Raw genomic sequence first — 23,664 nt, 5'->3', positions numbered from 1 at the left:
CTGGCCGTTCTCCTGTCATTGGACGCCCGTATGGCGTTCGTCTCTTATATACAAAACCACTGGCTAATGTGACAGCTAATGGTCATATCCCCCATGACTTCCCATTGACTAGGGGCATGTGTCAAGGCTGCCCGCTATCGCCGCTGCTCTTTGCCCTAGTTTTAGAGCCATTAGCGGCATGGATCAGATGGGAACCAATGATTCGGGAATTAAGTGGACGTAAGGGTGGGAAGACCGCATCTCACTGTATGCGGACGACGTGCTATTATACCTGACTTCCCTAGACGATCCATTTTGGTACTCCTAAATATTTTCGACCTCTTTGGTCGGGCGTCGGGATACACCATAAATTGGTCCAAGTCGATACTATTCGTGCTCTGTGGCCCCCCACCTCGCCTTCCACAGGACTGTCAGCTACAGATTTCAGCAGAGGCTTTTAAATACCTGGGCATTTATATCACCACGGATCCTGACGACTTTATTAAAAGGAATCTCATGCCCCCCCTGGAACGTCTGAAAAGAGATACGATTCATTGGAGCGCGCAGCCATTAACGCTGTTGGGAATGGCAGCGATTTTTAAAATGATGGCGCTACCTAGATTTTTGTATGCACTTGAAAATACTCCTTTCCCAGTGCCGCCTGCCTACTTCAGGAAGATAGCGACTCAGGTCTCTGGGCTGTTGTGGGGAAACAAACCTGCACGCATAGCACAGCGCAAATTGGTAATGGGTTGGTACGATGGCGGTATAGCATTCCCAGACATACGGCTATACTACTGGGCGGCCCCGTTGAAGGTAATCAACCAATGGACACACGCTCCGCAGAAGGACCCCACGTTTAAGGCTGACAGGCATGGGCTGGGAGTTGAGGGTATGATGTCTGCACTTTATAACAAAAAACGTGCCCTAGCTATATCGGGCCCTCAAGACAGACGGTCGACATATGGCATGAAGCACAAACTAAATTAGGCTGGAGGGGAACAATAACCCAACTTACCCCACTGTGGGACACACAGCGACTGGGCAATCTTAAGAATTACAAGGGGTTTGCTCAGTGGGACGCAATTGGTATCTCTACGGTGGGTGATATGTGGCATAAAGGGGAGGTAATTACATTTGAGCGTCTCCAAACGCAGTATGACATGGCGCCCTCTGAAATCTTTAGATATATGCAGATAAAGCATGCGCTGGAGGCGGTCCTACCTTCTGGCACAGAGGTTCCGGAGGATACCCCCTAGAGAATAGACTACTGCCGGAATGCATGCCTGAGCGGGCGACTTCCCTTACCTATCGTAAATTGGTAAACAATCTACCTGACCCACACGTGACACTCAGAGACAGATGGACTAGGGACATGGGCGAATTCGAGGATTTCGAGTGGCAGGAAGCACTGGCATCCCTGCGGGAAGTGGGAATACCCTTGAGACTCAAACCCGTACAGCTCGAAATTCTACACAGAATATGCTACACTAGGCACACCCTCTATAAAATAGGGACGATATCGCACCCATACTGCTTGAGACGATGTGGGGAGGAGTGCATGTTCTATCATACTGTGTGGCAATGTCCAAAGATTATGGAATACTGGGTAAAAGTCATGAGGGCCATATCACAATCGGTTGAGGTGTTGTTAACTCCAGAACCCAGGAAGTGCTTATTAAATGTGTGGGAGCCAAATGATCTCAAGCGCCAGGCACAGGTGTGGGTCACACTGGGGATAATGGTTGCAAAGCGCAATATTGCACAGAAATGTGGTGTGGAAGAGGCCAACAACACTCACAGCATGGTGTGGGGACTTAGATGCTGCAATGGTAGCCTACAAGACAGTGTTTATTAACTGGGGATGTCCTCAAAGGTGGGGCAGGATCTGGGGGGCATGGAATCAGTTCAGGGGTTATATCTGTGATCCTACACAGGTGTGGGTGGAGAGGGATTGATCTGATGTTGGAAGGGATGGGGAACCATAAATCTAATTGCTGGATACTACTAGTGTCTGGATATAATGCTTGTACTTACTGCCTGATTGTTTTTTGCACTGATTTCTTTACAATAAAAAATAATTTAAAAAAAATAGTGCAACAGTCCATGGATTTTGCTACTGAAGCTACTGCAGCGACTGACTTCTGGGCCTTATTCCGAGCCTTCCGCAACCTTTTTCTAGCCTTTTTAGATAGTGGTGGAACATCACTAAAGCTTTCACCTGAGCTTGAAAAAATGAAATTAACAACCTGAATTGTTTCGTTTTTTTCTTTTCCCGAGTATTATCAAGGAGCACATCTTGCTGAGGCTGCTTCGTGCACACACTGGGTACACCGATTCCCAACTTATTATGAACGGGGGATCATTACGGATACGATTTCCTGTAATGATGTAATTGGTCCCCACACAATACACAGAGGCTCTCTGATGTTGCTAGTTATTTATTCACCAAGAAAATTAAGATGCAACTAACATAGAGCGCCGAGCGTCTAAATGAGACTGCTCCGGTCGCTACTGCCGATAAACTCCGTTCGCGCCTTCACTGTCTTGCCCCTGCGCATGCGCGCGTCTCACACTCTAGCTACGTGCGTCACGCGCCATCGCGTTGACGGCCGTAGGCTAGAGCGCGACACCACATATCTCCCCCTTTTTAATCCAACCAATAACTAGAGTCTTAATTCAATGTTCACTCATGTCGTAGTCTCTGAATCTGGAAGGCAGGTTTACTGTCCTCCCCATGCGGGTGCGCCTTACCAAGTTGTGTTCTTCACTGTTGCCTCCGTCGGGGAGACTACTGGTGTCCACCTGGCTACCGTTCACTCTGACTCCCGTCGGGCCTTCGTTGTTTCCTGCCTCCGCCGGTGCCGGTGATTCTTCATTCTCTTCCTCTTGCCTTTCCGCGAGCTCTTCCTCCTTGATGTTTTCTCCTATTTGTATTTCCTCTTCACCTCCGGATGGCTGTTCCTCTGTCTTGACCGCTGGCCATTTCATGATCCTGTAGACTCTTGCCATGCGGTCTTGGGACCACACTTTACCGTCACTGAGTAGGGCTGCTCTCCCACGCACTTCTCTAACTTGTAAGGGTTGACTGTACTTGCTTTCTCCTTTCTTTTGAAGAGTTGGGAGTTTGACCCTGACCCACTCTCCCTTTTCCAGCAACACCTCTTTGGTGTTGTGCCGTCTGTTGTAGTGAGCAGCATACACTTTTTGAGCCTTTGCTAAGTTGTGCTGTACCACCGCAGGAGACCATTTACTTGTCACAGTTTTCTCTCTCCACACCACATTGTCTCTCGTGAAGGGGAAGCGGCCCCTTAAGATCTGGAAAGGGCTGTACCCCAGCACTGTCGGGGTAATCCTGTATGCCCACAACATGCTCTGGACTTCGGTTTCCCAGTCTTTACCTTGCATTATGGCAGCTTGTATCGACACCATCAGTACTCGGTTGAACCGCTCCACTTGTCCATTACATGCTGGATGATAGATTGCCGTGTGCTTTGACTTTATTCCGTTTCTTGCCATGTACCTGGTCCATTTGTCGGAGACTAATTGAGGACCATTGTCACTCAGTATTGTCTTTGGTATTCCTTCCCTCAAGAACAGTGTGGTGAGGAATTTCAGTACTGTGTCTGTGTCCATGGATTCCTGCACATCTATCTCGGGCCATTTAGAGTATTTGTCTATGACTACGCACAGGTACTTGTTGATGCCTCTGTTGTCAAGTACCGGTCCTAGGATGTCCACTGCAATATCCTCCCACGGGTTATGGGGACGGTCAAATACTCCCAGTGCAGGTCTTAGTGGTCAGAGTATTTTGTCAGCACCTTGACATTGGACGCATTCCCTTACTTGCCTTTCTATCTGACTGTCCATGCCTGGCCACCAGTACATCTGATTCACTCTGATTTTAGTCTTTACGATGCCAAGGTGCCCCTCGTGAAGTTGTTCCAATAGTTTAGGAATTATGGCTCCTGGCGGTATCACTTTGTCTCCTCGATACAAGAATATGCCTGAATCACTTAACGACAATTCTTCTCGGATTTCATAGTACTTTCTTAATTCCACTTTTAGGTTCCTCTTGTCAGGCCAACCAGAGGTGAGATATTGCTTGACTTCTACTATCTCGCAGTCCTGCATGTACGCCTCGGCCCATTCCTGCCTGCTTATCGTTGTCTCCGTGTCGACCATGTCTGCTACCATCTCATCCGTCTCCGGTGAGGTCTCAGGGGCGTCCTCCATGGCAGAAGCTCTACTTAAATAGTCAGCCACTTTGTTCTGTGTCCCTGGCAGGTATTCCACATCGTATGTGTAGTCCAACAACTTGAGGGTCATCTTGGCAATGCGTGGCGTGGCTGTTTCGTGGCCGGATGACGTCAGGACTTTGACCAATGGCTTGTGGTCAGTTTGTAGTTTGAATCTGGTGCCCCAGATGAATTGCCTAAACTTTCTCATCGCCCAAGTGACTGCTAGCATTTCTTTCTCGATGATGCTATATCTCTGTTCTGTGGGGGACAGGGCGCGAGATGCGAAACTGATGGTTTCCACTGTGCCATCTTCTCTTCCTTGAGCGAGCACTGCCCCCAATCCTTTGTCGCTGGCATCCGTCGTAAGGATGGTGCTGCCATTGGGGTCATAGCCCAGTAAGGGCACTGCTTCACTGATGTCTTTCTTCAGTCCATCGAATTCACCTTGTGCTTCCGCGTCCCACTCAAACTTTGATATGTCTCTGATGAGCTGGCGTAGCTTATGCGTCTTGGTGGCAAAGTGTCTTACGAATTTACTGTAGTATTCGGCCATTCCGAGGAATGACCGAACTTCTTCTTTGTTGATTGGGGCTCTTGCATCATTGATGGCTCTTACATTCTGTCGTTTGGGTGATATGCCTTGACTCCCAATCTCGTGTCCTAGGTATGTAACGGATGGCATGCCTATCTTGCATTTGCTCCATTCTGCTGTGAGGCCCTTGTCTTGCAGTACTGTGAGTACTTTGGTAAGTTTGCTGTCATGGTCTTCCTGGCTTGTTCCCATTATTAGGATGTCGTCCTGGAAATATTGGACTCCCGGTAGGTCTTTGAACAGACGATGCATAAGTTTCTGGAAAACTGCGGCCGCCGAGGCCAGGCCGAAGGGCATGCGGCGAAACTGATAGCACCCGAATGGAGTGATGAATGAGGTGTACTTTCTGCTCATCGGGTGCAGGTCGATTTGATGATACGCCGATGTAAGGTCAATGGTGGAAAACCATGAAACTCCCTTCGTCCTCGCCAACATTTCCTCAATCCTTGGGAGAGGAAACTTTTCCACTATCAGGCACTTGTTGAGTTCGCGTCAGTCCACACATAGACGGACATTTCCATTGGGTTTCTTGGCTACGACTAATGGAGCTAACCATTCAGAACTGTCTATCGGCTCGATGATTCCTTGTCGCTCCAATCTCTGGAGTTCCGTTTGTACAGCCTCTTTTATGGAAATGGGAATGTTCCTGACTTTGTGCGAAACCGGGCGGGCACCTTCCTTGAGTATTATCTTGTGTACAAACTTGTCCAATTTTCCCACTGTGCCTCCGAAGACATTGGGATAGGCCTGTTTTAGTTCTTCTCGTTGGGGTGACTGGCCTTCTTCCGTTAGCAGGATCTGCTCTTTGCCACCAGGGTCTAACTTGATTCCTAAGTCTCCAGCAGCTCTCCAACCCAGCACTGAGGGTCCTTTCTCTGACACATATAGCTTGCAGGTGGCTGTTCTACCTCTGAATTCAAACTTCAGGGGGCGGTAGCCCACTATGGGGATGGCATTGCTGGTGTACGAGATGGGACGGATATCCGGTGGGTGTAGCTTCGGTCCTAGCTTGGTCACAAAGTCCTCTTCCCACACTGATCGCTGTACTTTTGTCCACGGGGATCCTGAGTCGATCGCAATGTGCACTTTAACCCCTCCAATGAACATGTCCGTGCGCGGCTTGTCTGAGCGTTTGCCTGTTACGTCCAGCACTGGACCTTCCACACACAGAACCCAGTCCTCATCCTCTAGATCTTCCTCCGTTACAGCTTCTGACTGCGCAGGCTCCATGCACTTTACCATGGCCTTCTTCCCCTTCTTGCGGCACACTTTCTCAAAATGGCCGACCAGGCCACAGAACGCGCACCTGGCGCGAAAAGCCGGGCACCGTTTGTCCTGAGCTGAGTGGGCCGTGCTTCCGCACCTGTAACATGCGAACTTGCTGTCGGTTGATTGCCGTCCTGGTCCTGTCTGCTTCCCTGACCATCTCGATTCTTGCCTCTGTTCTCCTGCGGATCCTTTTGGTTTGTATGCCGCTGTGGCTTCGTCGATTTTGTTGACCATCAGCTTATGCGCGCTTTCTCTTTTAGCCGCATCTGCGCAGCGCCTGGACAACTCTGCCTTCTTCACCATGGCTATGACATCTTTGAGCGAGGCTTCACTTTGCGCCCAAAGTTTGTCCTGGACAGATTTGTTGGTTGTGTGCATGACAATCTGGTCCTTGATATGCTCATCTGGGAGTTGCCCATAGTTGCAAGTGATGGCTAGTCGTCGTAACGCCGCCACATAGTCATCTATCGATTCTGCCGCTTCCTGTTTCCTTTGCTGGAAATTGTATCGGTCAATGGATACGCACACTGCCGGGCATTAGTGGTTGTCTAGATCTTCCAAATCATTCTTGAAGACGTCATCTTCTGTTGCAGCCCGTTCTTTAGGCACGATATTTGCAAACACACGTACTCCCTCTGGGCCCAGGTTGTGCAGTAGCAGCCTTTTTTTCCGAGCACTGGGGTATGGCTCTCCGTTCTCATCCTCCAAGGCCTCTACGTAGTTTCTGAAGTACTCCCTCCAGTCTTCCCACTTCATTTGGGGTTCACCCGGCCTGGGGAGGAAAGGGACGGGAGCCGTCAGAGCAGATGCCTGGTTGGCCATTCTGGGTTCTATCCTGGGTGCCCCTGGTTGGTGTCTTGGACTGCCTGGTGCACTAAGGGATCCTGACCCTCCAGTGGAATCTCCCGGGGCTCTGGGGCTGCCTGGTGTGCTATTCGTGGCACCTTGTGGCGGTTTGAGGGAATGCTCGCCCTCCTCTGTCCTCTGGGTGTCTCCTTTCGCTGCCAGGGTACTGGCTTAGGGACCCTCTGCACTCCGGGACCACACTGACCTTGCTTTGGTGGTCTACGCCTGGTTCCTCTGCCGAGCTGCTTGAAAGTGGGTGCACACGCCTGCACTCCGTATAGGTTAGATGCTGCTGCCCGCTCTATGGTTCAGAAGAGCACTGACACATGTGCTGGATCATCATCGACCTGGATCTGCCATCAGGAGCTCAGGACGCCGATCTCCAGAGAGGAAGTGTGGAGACAGTGGGGTGCTCCCAGTCCTCGTCGCCACTGTAATGATGTAATTGGTCCCCACACAATACACAGAGGCTCTCTGATGTTGCTAGTTATTTATTCACCAAGAAAATTAAGATGCAACTAACATAGAGGGCCGAGCGTCTAAATGCGACTGCTCCGGTCGATACTGCCGATAAACTCCGTTCGCGCCTTCACTGTCTTGCCCCTGCGCATGCGCGCGTCTCACACTCTAGCTACGTGCGTCACGCGTCATCGCGTTGACGGCCGTAGGCTAGAGCGCGACACCACATTTCCCAGCAGTTTTTTTACTTCAGCAACAAGTGACCCTACTATTGTCTGGAGGTCGGATACTTTATCTAAAATATGTGAACTCGTGCATCTGATTAATTGATTGTTGACCACAATCTGAGCCTTAACCACCAAATTTGTCAGATTTGGGATTTTTTTGTCCATGCCCGCCAAATAAACTGCTAAAGTATTTAGTAGTTCCACCAGTATATCAAGTTTATTCCAATGAAAATGTAATTCTGTTGTTATTGCGCTCATTGTATTTAACAAATTTTGCCACACTCCTTTATTATCTGTACTTTAGCAGAACGCTCATCAGATATAGTAGAAACATAATATTTATGTAGGAACGAGAGGTCTGCAGAGTACAGTGAATTATCTAATTGGACTATAGTCTCTAGTCTAGACCCTGTTCAAAATGTATGAACGTCCAGGACCTGTTCCCCATCACATAACCCAGGACTAAATGGATTTAGGACGGTCTTATTATTATGCGGTGACTGTGTTCTAAATGTATCTAGACTCTCGCAGACACTCTTGGTCCCAGTCTTAGGCGACCGAGATTTAAAAGAGTTTTGGTTAGCTTCAAATTCAGGAATGCAGATAAGAAACATCAGAGTCATTTGAGGGCTTATTACACTCGGGTATATCCCAAGAATTATCTTCCAAGTGGAATGCACAGTTCATTCAGGGCATGAACGTAGTTTGACTTGACAACATATGTACCTGACTGGCTTCGGTTACATAATGGACTTGAGCTTTAGCTACTACTACATGAGAGTCCCCCCCCTTCATATGGGGTATTTGTTGCTGAAGGTGCTTCGAGGTAAAAGTAGCAAACTTTCTCTCATTTCGTCACCATGGGATAGGGCGTCATCACAAATGATCTGAGCTATTGATAGGCACATGTTTTTAAGTGCAGGCATCGACAAAGGCGCATCAGCTTCAATTTGGCTTCACAATGGAATTTGTCCGACTGTTTAAAATATTCCATTATACTGGGGTGAGAGAAGTGGGTCCCACCGCCCCCACCGGTGGAGGTTTGATTGTGAATTTGACCCACAACAGTTAAAGCACACTCCAAGCTTGATGATGGCTGACAGTTCCTCAAGATCCATATCATTAACCTGCAATGTATCCTTTTGGGAACAGGTTCGAATTTTCCTTGCTGCTTTACGCCCTTTTTAGGTTTTGCACTGTGAACCGATCGCGAAGCGATCGTCGCTGCGAAACTCTATTGCAATCGTTTCTGCTTTCAAGGAGTCAAGGGAGACAGGAGACAAGTGATGTGCACGTGCAACCATGCGAACTGGGATCAGGTCGCGCGCGCTTCCTGTCTCCCATGGCTCCTTGGAAGCACACACACAGACACACACGCACGCACACACACACATACAGACCCCCCCCGCCGCCGCGCATACACACACTCACACACACACACATAGAGAACCCCCCCAACCCCCCGCCCCGTCGCCGCCGCGCATACACGCACGCACACACACACATAAAGAACCCCCCCCCCCGCCGCTGCGCATACACACACGCACGCACACACACACACCCTTAAAGGTACCGGTCAAGCACCCTCGATGCAGAAGACCAGCCCCCGTCATTGTTCACTCGTCCCTTGTTGCAAAAACATCTACCCGCCACTATTCGCCCTCTTACCCGCATTGTAGAAGTCTTCGAGACCCCCTGGGTGAGCCCCCAGTTCCAAGTTCCCCCGCCGCAGGGTGCACACTGCACCCCCCAGCCCGCCACAGGCCTCCTGCAGACAGCGCAGGGAGGGTGGGCCCGTGTCCGGTAACACCAGCACCGCTGTGGGGGGCCGTGAAAGGACCCGCGGAGACGGAGAGCTCGGCAGCCCCGTGGAAACATCCTGCCAGCAGCTGGCCGCTGACTCCATTCGCACAGTGAGCAGCGGGACCAGGCCTCCGCCCCCAGACGTGCAGAACACACCTAATCAACAGAGCCCCGCCTCATGCACGTTAAAAACGCCTACTCGTATGACGCCATACTAGGAGAGTACACTCAGACACGCTGTGCAACTCTACGATACGAGTAAGTGGCTCTCGTGAAATATAACCGTGCGTCACGAGGAAAACATTAAGGCAAATAATATCACTTGCAGGAAACCCACCAATGGGTAAAATGACCCAGTCAAGTAACGTCAGTCTGTTAAGTAAAAAGCCCCGCCCCGGGCAACAAGCCACTACTGTACTGACTGAAATCAAAAGTTCCTTAAGTGAAGCCCGCCCACAGCTGAGGATGTACCCGAGGACAGCTAAAATAGGGCGAGTTTCACATCGGATCCAATTACAGGTTGTAGGTACCTACACCTCAAAAACCCTATTCTCCCGGGCCCACCCATAACTACCCTCAAATGCCAGAAACAAAGAGCCCTGTTATCCATCCTAGATACATTACTCAGTGAGGAGCACTACAGTCACACACTAGGTTCCATTAAAATCGCCCTACTTGAAAAAATAAATAAAGACCAAATTACTGAGAGCACTATGCTAGGCTTCCCCTTCTTGGTCGCAGACAATGCAAACTTTTTTAAAGGAAATATCTTACTACGTTAGTTATCCATAACAAGTCCTACTCTTCACCCTGTCTGACAACGAAGGCCTATATTCTCCAAATAACAAGCATTTGCAATGCAACAGATCTCGCATTTACGCGAGTTTGAGTTATTGACATTGTAAATGACAATGCCTTTTATTTAGGTTTTAAAAACGAAAACACAAATAAAAGGCATTGTTTTTGCAATGTCAGTAGCTCAAACTCTGCGTAAATGCGAAACCTATTGCATTGCAAATGCTTGTTGTAGTTGGTCATGAAACGAAAGTTGCATTAGTCCCCTTGTGTGACCCGATCTCATGATATGAGGCTTATTACTCCGAGGAGGCAATAGGAAGACAAATATCACACCAACAAGCTCCTATTGTGGACCAACAGAGATTGAAACACAGGTCAGCTCAGGACCTCATTATTACCGCAGCCCACAAGTGACAGTCCCCCTCCTCTTGCTCATTCCCCCGTGCCCCAACTGCCCACCTGGCACACACTGCAAGAAAAGTAGAAATGTAAATATGCCACAGGAAGACCTAGCTGCTTCCAAATGTCAGGGGGTAAAGGGCAGAGGCTGGCCTTGCAATTCACTTTCTTTTCACTCGCCTGCCCTTGCTCCTTTCACCCCTCACACTGTCCTGGTTCTCCCTTACACAGGGGCGGGGGGAAAAGGCACGGAAATACCTAATGACCGGCGGACGGTTGCTACTGCTGGTAGACCGGGAGATCCAGCCCAGATCCGCATTATGTAATCTAAATAAGTTAATAATTAAATAATTATTTCCCTTGGTTTACCTTCTATGTCCTTAGATCCAGGCCCCTTTTGGAGGGCGCTGTGCAGAATGCTTGAGTGAGAGATGCTCTGTGAGTAGGCCGCCAGCGAGTGGAGCACACCTTGCAGTCTGCAGGCTGCACCCGGTCCTGGCCAGGCCACCTCCACAGGCTACACGGGGCTTGCTCTTTGCGGGAGCCGAGTACGGCCCCTGCACTCTCAACAGCGGCACTCCCAGTGTGCTTAGCGGGATTGGCTTGATGGGTCTCTTATGAGCGGAGGACGTAGTCACGTTTCCCAGCCTTATTCCTCCTCACGCCACGGCCCGTGTTTGGCTTAAGCTTCAGGCTTCAGACTTCGGACCAGTGAAGGGCTAGACGCTGTATGCCAGAGGCTCCGCACCCCGCTGCTGTGGTCTGTCTTTCAGCTCATCGCAGTACACAATCCATGCTCGGCCAATTAAGCCACAAAGTGTCGTACACAAAAGGGATGTATGGTCAAGTGAATAAGTGAGGCAAAAGGAGTCCCAAAGTTCCGGCTTCTCAGCCTCCCGCAGCTCCTTAGCTGTTCTGTTGACGCCAGGCAGCATGGTCGAGAATACAGGAAGTTACGCCGAAGTTACAGAAATATAGCTGGCCTCTGACCAGGGAGACCTCTGAGGTCACTGTGGGTCTCCTGCTGGGCTTTCCCTTACTCTCCTTTGGTTTTCTTTTTCTTTGGGCCCCTTTGCTTGCTTTTCTTTTTATTTTCTTTTTCCCAAGGCAATATGGTTCCTGCAAGCAGGTAGGTTGGCTGCCTGATTGACTGGCTGGCTGGTTGATTCACTGCTACATGTTGCAGGTTGTTTGGACAAGTGGGGAACAGGACCGCAGGCTGCACCCGAACCTCGTCGGGCCGTCTCCGCCGGCCGCCTGTAAATCACGTTCTGCGGCCGCCAGCTATCAGTGGCCGTACTCATCACTGCTCCTGCACCACTAGAAATATTGGTGTTGTGGTATTGAGCGAGCCGCGGTAACCCGTGTTTGGTCCATTGCCCGGGTTTTAGGGTTTAGGTTGACAAAAGATATGAGGGACAGAGAAACGAGCCAACCTGTCTTCCACCTGTATAAGCCAATCTGTGCCCTAATTCATGCATATTTCTGCCTTTATGTCTTTACATTTCTAACAGATAGTTTTCTTAAAACAGGCAGGAAGATTCTCTACCCCACTCTACACCCCTGATCTCTAGGCATGCCACTCCAAGCCACTCTACACCACTCCATGCCACTCTACACCACTCCACTTGACTCTACTTAACTTTATGCTACTCCACTCTGTCATTCCACTCTGCTCCACTCCACAGCACTTTCTACTACTTTATGCCACTCTATACAACTCCCCTCTATGTCACTCTAGACTAAGCCACGCCACACTACGCCACGCCACTCTACTCCATTCCACACAACTCTACTGTAAGCCACTCCACTCTTCTCTACACTATGCCACTATACTTCACTCCTTTATATACCACTCAACTCTACGCCACTGGACCCCACTCAACACTATGCCATCCAGTGCTACTCTGCTCTATGCCACTCCATTCCATTGAATGCCACTCTTGTCTACTCTATGCCACTTCACACAATGCCACTCTATGGCACTCCATTCTGCTCTACTCCACTCAACTCTACTCTGCCACTCTACTGTATGCTATTCTACTCTAAGCCACTCTTCACCACTCCACTGTACCCTAGGCCACTCCACTCTATGCCACTCCACTCTATGCCACTCAACTCTATGGCACTCCACTCTATGGCTCTCCACTCTATGGCACTCCACTTTACGCCCCTCCACTCTATGCCCCTCCACTCTATGCCCCTCCACACCAACCCACACCACTCAACTCTAGGCCACTCCGCTTAGCATCACTCTGGTCTACTCCACCTCACTCTACTTCGCTCTTTGCAACTCCACTCTACTCTGCCCTACTCCAATATACCGAACTCCACTTCACTTTATGCTACTTCACTCTATGCCACTCCAGTGTATGCCACTCCACGCCAGTCTACCCCACTCTACTCTATGCCATGCCACGCCACTCTACTCCATGCCACGCCACTCTGACAATTTCCACCACTCGAGTCCACTCTGCGCCACGCCATTCTACTCTATTCCACACTAATCAGGGGAGAGGATGTGATCTAATGGTGAGGGCGGTCAACCTCAAAGCTGGAAAACCAGGTTCTAGTCGCGGCAGGGACGCTCAACATCCTGTGATTCTGTGCAAATCCCTTAATTTCCTGGTGCCTAACAAAATTAATATATCCGTCTTTAACGCAACTGATGCTCATGTAAAGCACTCTGATACCTTTAGGGCGAGTTTGCACTACATAAAACTCACAACAACAAAAAAATCTACCCATAGCCACTCTATGCCAGTCCTCTCTACACCACTCAGTTCTACGGCACTACTCTCTACTCTACCCCACTAGATCCCACTCTTCTCTATGCCACTCTCCTTTATGCTACTCCACGCTACTAACTTTTAACAATGCTGAACATCAGCCATACTGCTGTAAAACATGACTAAAAGACATTGCCAAAGCCAAAAAGCTCTCACATAGGCGAGACCTATTCGCTTTGGCAATGCTTGTTTACACTTGGCTGAAGACGGCTGATAGCCAGAAACCGGTCCTAGGATGTTTGATTCCGGTCCAGGGAAGACATGACTTGGCAGTTGAGGCTGGACTGTTCCCATGAGGCACAGGGTCAATGCTGATTTGCATAAGGCCATGTCTGAACTGGGGTGGCTTGGTGAGCAAAATAACAATGGATTAAACCCAGATCTGTGACTGGGGGCGAATGTTTTGCCATTGTGCAACATTCCGTCCATCATCTTGTGTGTTTTGCTGTTTACACTTGTTGACATTCTGTTCTAAGTTTTTTATTTTTAAACATTTTAGTGGTTTATTCTGTGACAAAAGACAAATATACTTTCTGAAAGGAATTAAATGAAATTGCTGTTATGAAAAAAACAATTTTTTGCAGCAAGTGTTGTTCACTTAAATGAGTGTAACCCATGCTCGTTTTATGAAATGAGATTACATATTTGTTCTAAAAATTGGGACAAACTGTTTTTCTCCATTGTTACTCTATCAGCAATTGGGTTCACATATAGACAGTTAGCGAGTGCTGAACTCCATAGAGAATACTTCTATAGCATAGCGCCTTCCTTTAGCTGTAATTCGCTTTGACTTATTCGATTCCAGAGGATTGCGATAATGGAGATTTCGACCAGGCTGATTTTCAATCCCTAGCACTGAGGTTTTCATCTTCTGTGTAGAATTAGAATTGACGAGATTTTCCTTAATTGCTTATCCCACAGCTCTTTTACTGTCTTTTACTGTCCCTGCTGCTCGTTGTCATCAGAACACGTTGTTGACTTCATGTGTTGGTGCTGCATTAGAGAATATCCCTAGACCTCCCGTGCCTACTTTAGTTCTCTTTAGATCACCCCTTCTCCTTACCACTTTCTTGCCTTATTGTCCTTACTGCGAATCCTTCATGCCGTCAGTGCATTCCAATTCTCTAACCTTTTTTCATTTTTGTGTGGTCTGCCCCCACCCTTTTGGCCATCCTCAGGTGTGACCTATGAACAAATTTGGTGAAGCTTAGCTTCATACATTGATAGTGGGGCATGAAGATATGGATGCCATTTTATTGCTAAATCTATTAAGAAATGCTGATCTCATTTTGGCTCCTGATAGGTCATTTTTTACAAAACGATGTTGCTTTCTTTTGGATTATATGTAGGCATTGGTTACAATTAGATGAACGTGGGGCTCTTTAAACCCTATGTCTTCTTTCATACATATACATTAGGCAATTTTGGTTACTCATAAGGGATTGCTGTTAATGTCTGTCTCCAGGCTTTTTAGGTCGAGCCTGGGTAGGGCATTCACTGCTGTGAAGCATGCTGTTCTGAGGTATATGGCATACAACCTCCGCTCATTTCCTCGCCCACCTTTTTATTTGCCTCCTGTTACTGTCCTTCCTAATTCGTTGCTTTGCATTTGTAAATAGGCTTGTTAGTCCCTCCTTGGGACCACCTTGTCTGCATTTGTAACCTCCTATAACAACTGGACCTTTTACTTGTTGTGTTACACTTTCCGCTTTTCAAGTTGGTGAGCACTATTTTGTTTAATGAATAATGGGGACAATGACGGCTGGTTCTTGTATTTGCGGTGCGCCCACACAGCAGTCGCGGGACAATGGCAGCTGCTTCTTGTATGGAGCACTATGCAGCATTCACTTTAAAAGTGGCTTCCCCCACCCCAATCCTTACACAGCACTCATGGGACAATGATTGCTGATTGTTGTTTTTAAAACTTTCAAGCTGAGCGCAGCACCTGCTTCAGGGCCACCACGCTTTCTATCACCTTTTTTTAAAAACTTTAAAGCGGAGCGTGGTGCCGCTTCAGGGACACCGCGTTCTGTTTCTGCTTTTTCTTTTCTTTTAAGTGAGCCTGGGCAGCACATCCGCTGTTGCAAAGCATGCTGTATTTTTTTTGTTTAATGACTAGGGCGGCACCCACTTTAGGGACATAGCACTCTGTTTCAGCTTTTTTTTTTTACTTTAAACTTTAATGCTGAGCATTAATGGCATTAAAGTTTAAAGTAGAAAAAAGCTGAAAAAGAGCACGGTGTCTCTGAAATGGGACACTGCGCTCTCTGTAATGCAATAGATCTCCTATTTTCCAAACTTTGTCCTACTGGTATTGTTAATGACAATGCCTTTTATTATTCCAGGTTTTTTAAACCCATAAATAAAAGACATTGTCATTTACAATGCCAGTAGATCAAAATGTTGCGAGACCTATTGCATTGCAAATGCTTGGTATTTTAGCTCCTATAATCTATTTCCCAACCCTTTGTATTTTTATTTTGGGATATCTGCTATCTGCCTTAATTTACATTTATTGGAAGGTTGTTTTTTCTATTCAACATTTATTGTTTTGGCTATTCTCTATTGCATGTATTTTCTGCCTTTTCCTATATTTTTCCAAATTTACCAGCAAATGAAGTGGATTCCACTCTCTTAGTCATTTACAAATCTGACATAATACTAGGGATGATAGTGACTCCAAGGTACTAGTTGTGCAAGTTAACTTCACATGTAGTGGTTTAAACTGTTTGGCCATTACACAATATTCTTATCGAAGCCACTATTTGCCAATATTCTAATCACTTTGAATTTCCATGATAAAATACTTTGCCAGTCAGTCAAGAGGTCTTTATTCGATTCACATCATAAAAGACAAATACATATATATTTAAAGACAATTCATTTTGCATATAAGATAATAAATACATTACATTTAAAAACAAGTTAAGAAAAGTATTAAATTTTTAAACATTGATGAACGAGAAGACCCCTTGCTACATAATAACAGTGCTACTTTAAACAAATAGTCATAAAAACTATATAATAAAAAACGTCATTTGCCAAGGTTACGGGTTCGGATTGACCACGCCCAACTCACAAATTTTGCTACACCAATAACGATGGAGGGGGAAGTATCAGTTTTAAGAATCCTAAACGCTGCAAGAGCAGAGCTGGTGCCTAGTAACCGACAGACTGGTAAAAGCCAAACTTTCCTGGGTAACAAATACATAGGGCAGCAGAAAAAAAGATGTTCAATATTTTCCACTGCTGTTACACAGAAGGGGCACTTATCACTACCACCAGTAGTCCAAGAGTGCGTAAGCCCCCGCACAGGTAACGAGCCTACTCGTAGTTGGTGGTACAGTTTGCGATCCTTTGGCTTGGTGATTAAGTCCCAATAAGCTTCATATTTAGGGACATCTTTTACAACCAGAAATTCCAGTGTCATGGTAGGACCATCAACCATAGCGGATCTCCTCTCAGTAATCCAATGCCAGTAAATATCTTTGAGGGCCTTCTTTGAGGGAAAGGTCGCGCGTGCTGGATCAACCCATAATGCCTCCAAATTTAGATTTTTCAAGAGCCTCCTGAGGTGACTGAACCAGGGTACCCTGTGAGACCCTTCAAGACCCCTCACATCGTCAATGGCCTCAGTGAACAAGGATAATTCAGGTGTAGTCCACAGGCGCCGCCAAAACGCCAGTGGTCTATACCGTACCTCGTCCTCTATGCATTTGACACCTAGGTCAAGCTGCAGGGGTAAGCAGGGTGTCGATTGTGGGAGACCAGTTGCCATTCTCAGGAACCTATTCTGAGCCACCCTCAAAGAGGATAAATCACTATACCCCCACAGTTCGGCACCGTAGATAGTTGCAGGAATTACCTTGGAACCATAAATTTTAACCAACGGTGCCATGGGTTTGGTGAGAGATTTTGCATACTCCTTCAATAAGGCTCCCCCAAGTTGCGCGTGTTTCAGGGTCATAAGATCCATTTGAGGTTTCCAGCTCAAATTCTCACTTAATGTGACACCCAGGTATGTAAAAACCTCCGTTTGATCCAAAATGGCGCCGCTCATTGACACCTTGGCCTTCACAGCCTTGGGGCCTCGCAGAACCATGAATTTGGTCTTACTGACATTCACCTCTAACTCGTGCTCGCTGCAGAAACACTCAAAACGGGCCAGGGCGGACTGCAATCCCTGCCTCGTTTTAGAAATAATAAGCGTGTCGTCCGCGAACATGAGGAGGGGAATTTTCCTTCCAGCAAGGGTGGGCGCATCCGTTGGGTAGTTAGAAAAATACTTGGTCACCCCATTAATAAACAAAGAAAAAAGGGTGGGGGCCAACACGCACCCTTGTCTAACCCCCTTAGCTACTTTAAAACTATCAGTGACTTCCCCTGGACCACCCCATCTTACTTTGGCATAGGTATTTGTGTGCAAATTGATCAGCAGCACCACCAGCTCTTTGGGCATGCCTAGATCCAGCAAAACTTCCCAGAGCTTGATCCTGGGTACAAGGTCGAAGGCTGACCTGAGGTCCACGAATGCCGCGAACAACAGGCCTCCCCCAAGAAGGACCACCTTCCAATATATTAACATAAATCTAAAAACTTGCTCTAAGGTCCCCATATGTTGCCGAAAACCCGCCTGGAGAGGACTTAAAACATCATGGTCAGAAATCCAGGTCTGGATCCTACCTAAAAGAAGGCGGGCCACAATCTTTTGTAGAGCATCAATGAGGCTTATGGGTCGGTAATTTGCCGTTACTGAACGGTCACCCTTCTTATGAATGGGGAGGATCTCCGCCCCAAGCCATGATTCAGGGACTTTCGCACCCCTTGCCAATGCATTGGCCAGGAGAACAATATATGGGACCCAAAGGTCCTGTTCCTGCTTAAACATGTCAGCTGGTATGCAGTCAGGACCTGGTGCTTTACCCCCCGGGATAACCCTTAGTACTGCCCTAACTTCAGTAGGCGTAAAAACCAAAGCTTCGTTGGTAGTAAAATGCGTCAAATTAGCGGGACTTGAAACATTCTCTTTGAATTGGTTCCCGTAATACTCAACCCATTCCCTTGGCTCTACACTATTTGTGGGGGATCTGTCCTGTGGGCGATTGCCCCATTTAAGCTGCCGCCAGAATTTGGTCATGTTATTACTCTGGCAAGCCTCCAACAATTCCTTCCAACGGATCTCGTCCCAATTCTTCTTGGCAGTGGCCTGCACAACTTTATAAGTGGCCCTGCAGCAACGAATTAGGGTCTGATCTCTTGATCTTAAGGCTGCATGTAGCGCCCTTTGTGATTCCCTGCAGGCGCTATCATACCAAGTTAAGGGTTTCAGCTTATGCCTACTAGGGGCAATAGATTTAATAAAGAAGGTTTTGAGATTTAAAAAAAGGTCACTATGTAGAGATGTAATATTATCCAGAAGGGCCGACTCCTGACTGAACCCGCTGATTTGGGTCATTGTATCCCTCAACATGGTTCTAATCCTTAACAGAACCTCCTCATCCAGGGCTATTTTGGGCCAACTAACCCTTCTTTCATTGTTGGTCAATAGGACCTGTGGCAGCACATCCGCTGTTGCAAAGCATGCTGTATTTTTTTTGTTTAATGACTAGGGCGGCACCCACTTTAGGGACATAGCACTCTGTTTCAGCTTTTTTTTTTTTACTTTAAACTTTAATGCTGAGCATTAATGGCATTAAAGTTTAAAGTAGAAAAAAGCTGAAAAAGAGCACGGTGTCTCTGAAATGGGACACTGCGCTCTCTGTAATGCAATAGATCTCCTATTTTCCAAACTTTGTCCTACTGGTATTGTTAATGACAATGCCTTTTATTATTCCAGGTTTTTTAAACCCATAAATAAAAGACATTGTCATTTACAATGCCAGTAGATCAAAATGTTGCGAGACCTATTGCATTGCAAATGCTTGGTATTTTAGCTCCTATAATCTATTTCCCAACCCTTTGTATTTTTATTTTGGGATATCTGCTATCTGCCTTAATTTACATTTATTGGAAGGTTGTTTTTTCTATTCAACATTTATTGTTTTGGCTATTCTCTATTGCATGTATTTTCTGCCTTTTCCTATATTTTTCCAAATTTACCAGCAAATGAAGTGGATTCCACTCTCTTAGTCATTTACAAATCTGACATAATACTAGGGATGATAGTGACTCCAAGGTACTAGTTGTGCAAGTTAACTTCACATGTAGTGGTTTAAACTGTTTGGCCATTACACAATATTCTTATCGAAGCCACTATTTGCCAATATTCTAATCACTTTGAATTTCCATGATAAAATACTTTGCAGAAGAAGGGGAGGTAGCTATATCCCCTATAACTTGTCGTTTTCCTACTCATTTAGATTTGATTCACACAGTTTAATTTTTCCTCACATACTGCATTTAAGGTTTGACTTAACTACATTAATTATGATTTTTTATGTTTTCAGTTCTTGGAAATACTTCAGCAAACACTTGTCAAGGCTCGACAGACAATTCAAACGGAGCAATAAGAAATGAACATTTCAATGGATCATCTCCAGACACAATAAGCGCAGCTTCTGAAAGCGTACAAGAAAACAGTCAAGAAATGGTAATTCTTATTCTGCATTAAAATATTAATTAAAAACAATGTTGTGTTGTGTTCAAGGGAAATAAAACTTTGGGTTTTATAAATAGTGCAACTTACCAAACCATGCATAGTTTTGGAAAATCTGCAAACGTATTGCTAGCTGTTTCGTCCCTCCTCTTGGGAATTGTTTTTATGAGGTCTTGCCTACGCAGAACGCATTTGCTGCATAGGAGATAGACCTTTAGCCATCAATTCAGTTTGGCTGCTAAAAACGTGCATGCATTGCATTGCCTTCAATGGCAACGCGTGCACGTTTGGCGATTCCTTTGCGTGAGCGAGCTTTGACATATGGTTCCCGCTCGCTCCCGCAAGGGAATCCGGTGCAGGCCCACTCCTCTCTTCCCTCCCCCTGCTGCCTCCTCCTCTCCTCGTCAGCGCGAGGCATGCACTTGTCTTTTTTGGATCAATTTCACAGGGCAGCAACTAAATGAAAGAAGGAAAGAGAGGTTGTGAACTGTTTCTTCAAGTCACCGTTTTCAGTAAGTGAGCAGCAAGACAGAAAGAGGGAATAATAGGAAGAGGGGGGGCAGCTGCCAGCACAGAAAACAAGAGGACATTGTCCGTGTCTTCATACCGCAAATTAGCACAGTCCGGCAATGCATGTAATCCAGTCGCAATTCTCTGTGCATTTTTTAACTAACATAATCAAGCAATTGTTGCAGATGTAATACGTTTGAAGAAAGCAGTTTTTGAAGAAACGTGGTCAAAACAATCAGGGAAGACAAGATTGCACTACATATGAAGTGCTGATGCTGTGCAATTTCTTTGTTTTATTTTGTTCAATATCTCAAACCCCCATTGACCAAGTCCAAGATTAAAGCGTTCCACATACATTTTTGCAGGAGAATTTAGTGTTTAGGCATGTTTCAATGAGTTATTGGCTGCCAGACAGCCACTATTTGATACGGTTGTTCACTTTGTGCTCTACTTTTAGAATACATGTCTGACAATCTATTTTCCTACACATTGCGACACAAACTACAGAACGGATACACTTGGCAGGCAGGCAGAGTGCAACATAAAACGGACTTGGACCGCATGATATTTGTTTACAAGAGCTCACAAAGGCATCACTAGTTGACCATCCTGATAACCATGCCTTGCCTTTAAATATCTGGCCAGTGAGCATGAACACGTTAGGAATAAACATTACAGTCAAGCCACTGACCTTGTTCAAAGGTAAATTGGAGTGCTTTAGTGTCTAGGACACAGGTGGGAAGAGAAACAAGTATTTAAGATTGTGTAAGCTTGCATTCAGAGATTTGGGATATGAAGTAAGATGGTGCAAAGGGCTACCAATAGTCAATCACACGGATGGTATAGATCACAGATACAAACATTTTACTAGGGGCCGCTACAAACATTTTACTAGGGGCCGCATTCCTGCCAACGGGATGGGAGTGGGGCTTTGTGAGTTGTTAAATGTAGCAGGATACTTTATTAGATTATTTTCCTTTACTTCAGTTAGCTTGTAAATTAAAGCGTCCCCTTCTAGTGAACATCTTTCTGAAAGTTAGTGTTCTCTGAAGCAAACTGCAGCCCAGTGCTGCTGTTAACCCGGGGACTACATGTGAAGGTCAGGAGGGCCGAAGGAGGCCCCCGGGCCGTACTTTGAGTATCACTGGTATAGACGGAGGGCCCCTCCTTCTTAAACCGCCACCCATGATGTAGGTTTTATTAGGACAAGCAGAAGAGAAGATGGCTGACAGAAGCTTCTAGTCAACAAAAAGAGAGAAGACCCCACATGTTCCAGGGAACAGGGTACTACAGACAATGAAAAGTCTAAAAACAATCCCTGGAAAAGGTGATTCACTCACTCACACTCCCTATTTTGAGTAATTTTTTTATAATCACTGGTCACAAACTACTTTATACCGTTCACAGACTTTTTATTAAAAACCTACATGAAAAGAAAATTCATTACACATTTCAATTTATAATACATATAAAATCAGAAACATATCATTTTGTGCACGCGATAAAAAACAACATTAAAAAGTATTCATTAATATATACAGATAAAGCACAGAAAAAAATATACAGATGCTAAAGTGTCAACCTAGTCATAACAAATGAAACAACATACTAATCTAAGGCACGAGATATTTCCTATGTTCAAAAACAGAAACCCCTTATGCAACCAAAGTACCTATATCTGTTACTGATTATAAGATTCAGATGCCCTGTATATATATTTCATATATATCCTCTATAGCAGTATGACTGATGTTAGGAATTTCCTGAGCTTGAATTCTAAAAAACAAGAAATGCGTCGACGCGTTTCGGTGTATCGCCCTTGGATGTTGGCACACCTTCTTCAGGACAGTTCAAGATCGTTTGGGGTTGAAGGCATATTATCCTTCCTGTGTATAGAAAAGGATTAATCAGTACATTTGAATTGTTATATTTTAATATGATGGTCGTTTCCTTACTTATGGGTGAGTACACTTCCTAAGACTAGGATTCTGTTTGTACATAATGTACACATTTCTATCAAACATTGTGAGCATATATGCATTTAACATTACATTGCATTTTATATCATCACTCAGAAGGTGATAGACTTGCCTCTTGTGGTCGTTTTTAGCTCTTATGTTACAACCTCCGTTATAACCTAGTTTATGACCAGTTCTATATTAATGCACTCAGGCACACCATTCACACCGAAATTCCTTCACGGTAATAAAGAGTTTACATCCCTAAAAGTTAGAAATGTGAATAGAGTATGATATATATATACAGAGGAATATCTAAAATTCCTGTAGTGACAACACTATTTTATGTGTATTTCACCATCAGATTTTACTCTTTAAAGAGAAGATCAAGTCTAATATCCAGTACTATGTGGAAACGACTCTAGATTATGAATATGAGTCCTTCCCGCTAAGGTTAGTAATTTCGGTGTGAATGGTGTGCCTGAGTGCATTAATATAGAACTGGTCATAAACTAGGTTATAACGGAGGTTGTAACATAAGAGCTAAAAACGACCACAAGAGGCAAGTCTATCACCTTCTGAGTGATGATATAAAATGCAATGTAATGTTAAATGCATATATGCTCACAATGTTTGATAGAAATGTGTACATTATGTACAAACAGAATCCTAGTCTTAGGAAGTGTACTCACCCATAAGTAAGGAAACGACCATCATATTAAAATATAACAATTCAAATGTACTGATTAATCCTTTTCTATACACAGGGAAGGATAATATGCCTTCAACCCCAAACGATCTCGAACTGTCCTTAAGAAGGTGTGCCAACATCCAAGGGCGATACACCGAAACGCGTCGACGCATTTCTTGTTTTTTAGAATTCAAGCCCAGGAAATTCCTAACATCAGGCATACTGCTATAGAGGATATATATGAAATATATATACAGGGCATCTGAATCTTATAATCAGTAACAGATATAGGTACTTTGGTTGCATAAGGGGTTTCTGTTTTTGAACATAGGAAATATCTCGTGCCTTAGATTAGTATGTTGTTTCATTTGTTATGACTAGGTTGACACTTTAGCATCTGTATATTTTTTTCTCTGCTTTATCTGTATATATTAATGAATACTTTTTAATGTTGTTTTTTATCGCGTGCACAAAATGATATGTTTCTGATTTTATATGTATTATAAAT

The 23,664-nt window shown here is 45.6% G+C and overlaps 1 protein-coding gene across 1 annotated transcript in view; it reads left to right on the top strand.

Annotated features, from left to right (window-relative positions):
- BLTP3B (bridge-like lipid transfer protein family member 3B) overlaps positions 1-23,664 on the top strand; it is a 349,381-nt gene that overhangs the window by 279,388 nt on the left and 46,329 nt on the right. The window contains exon 16 of the mRNA XM_086918075.1: positions 19,849-19,991. Coding sequence (XP_086774201.1) covers positions 19,849-19,991 — 143 coding nt within the window. The remainder of the gene's footprint in view (positions 1-19,848; positions 19,992-23,664) is intronic.

This window comes from Lissotriton vulgaris, chromosome 1_1 (genome assembly GCF_964263255.1).
Source record: "Lissotriton vulgaris chromosome 1_1, aLisVul1.2, whole genome shotgun sequence".
NCBI lineage: Eukaryota > Metazoa > Chordata > Amphibia > Caudata > Salamandridae > Lissotriton > Lissotriton vulgaris.
The sequence above is the reverse complement of the archived record's forward strand: the minus strand, read 5'-3'. Positions and strand labels throughout refer to the sequence as shown.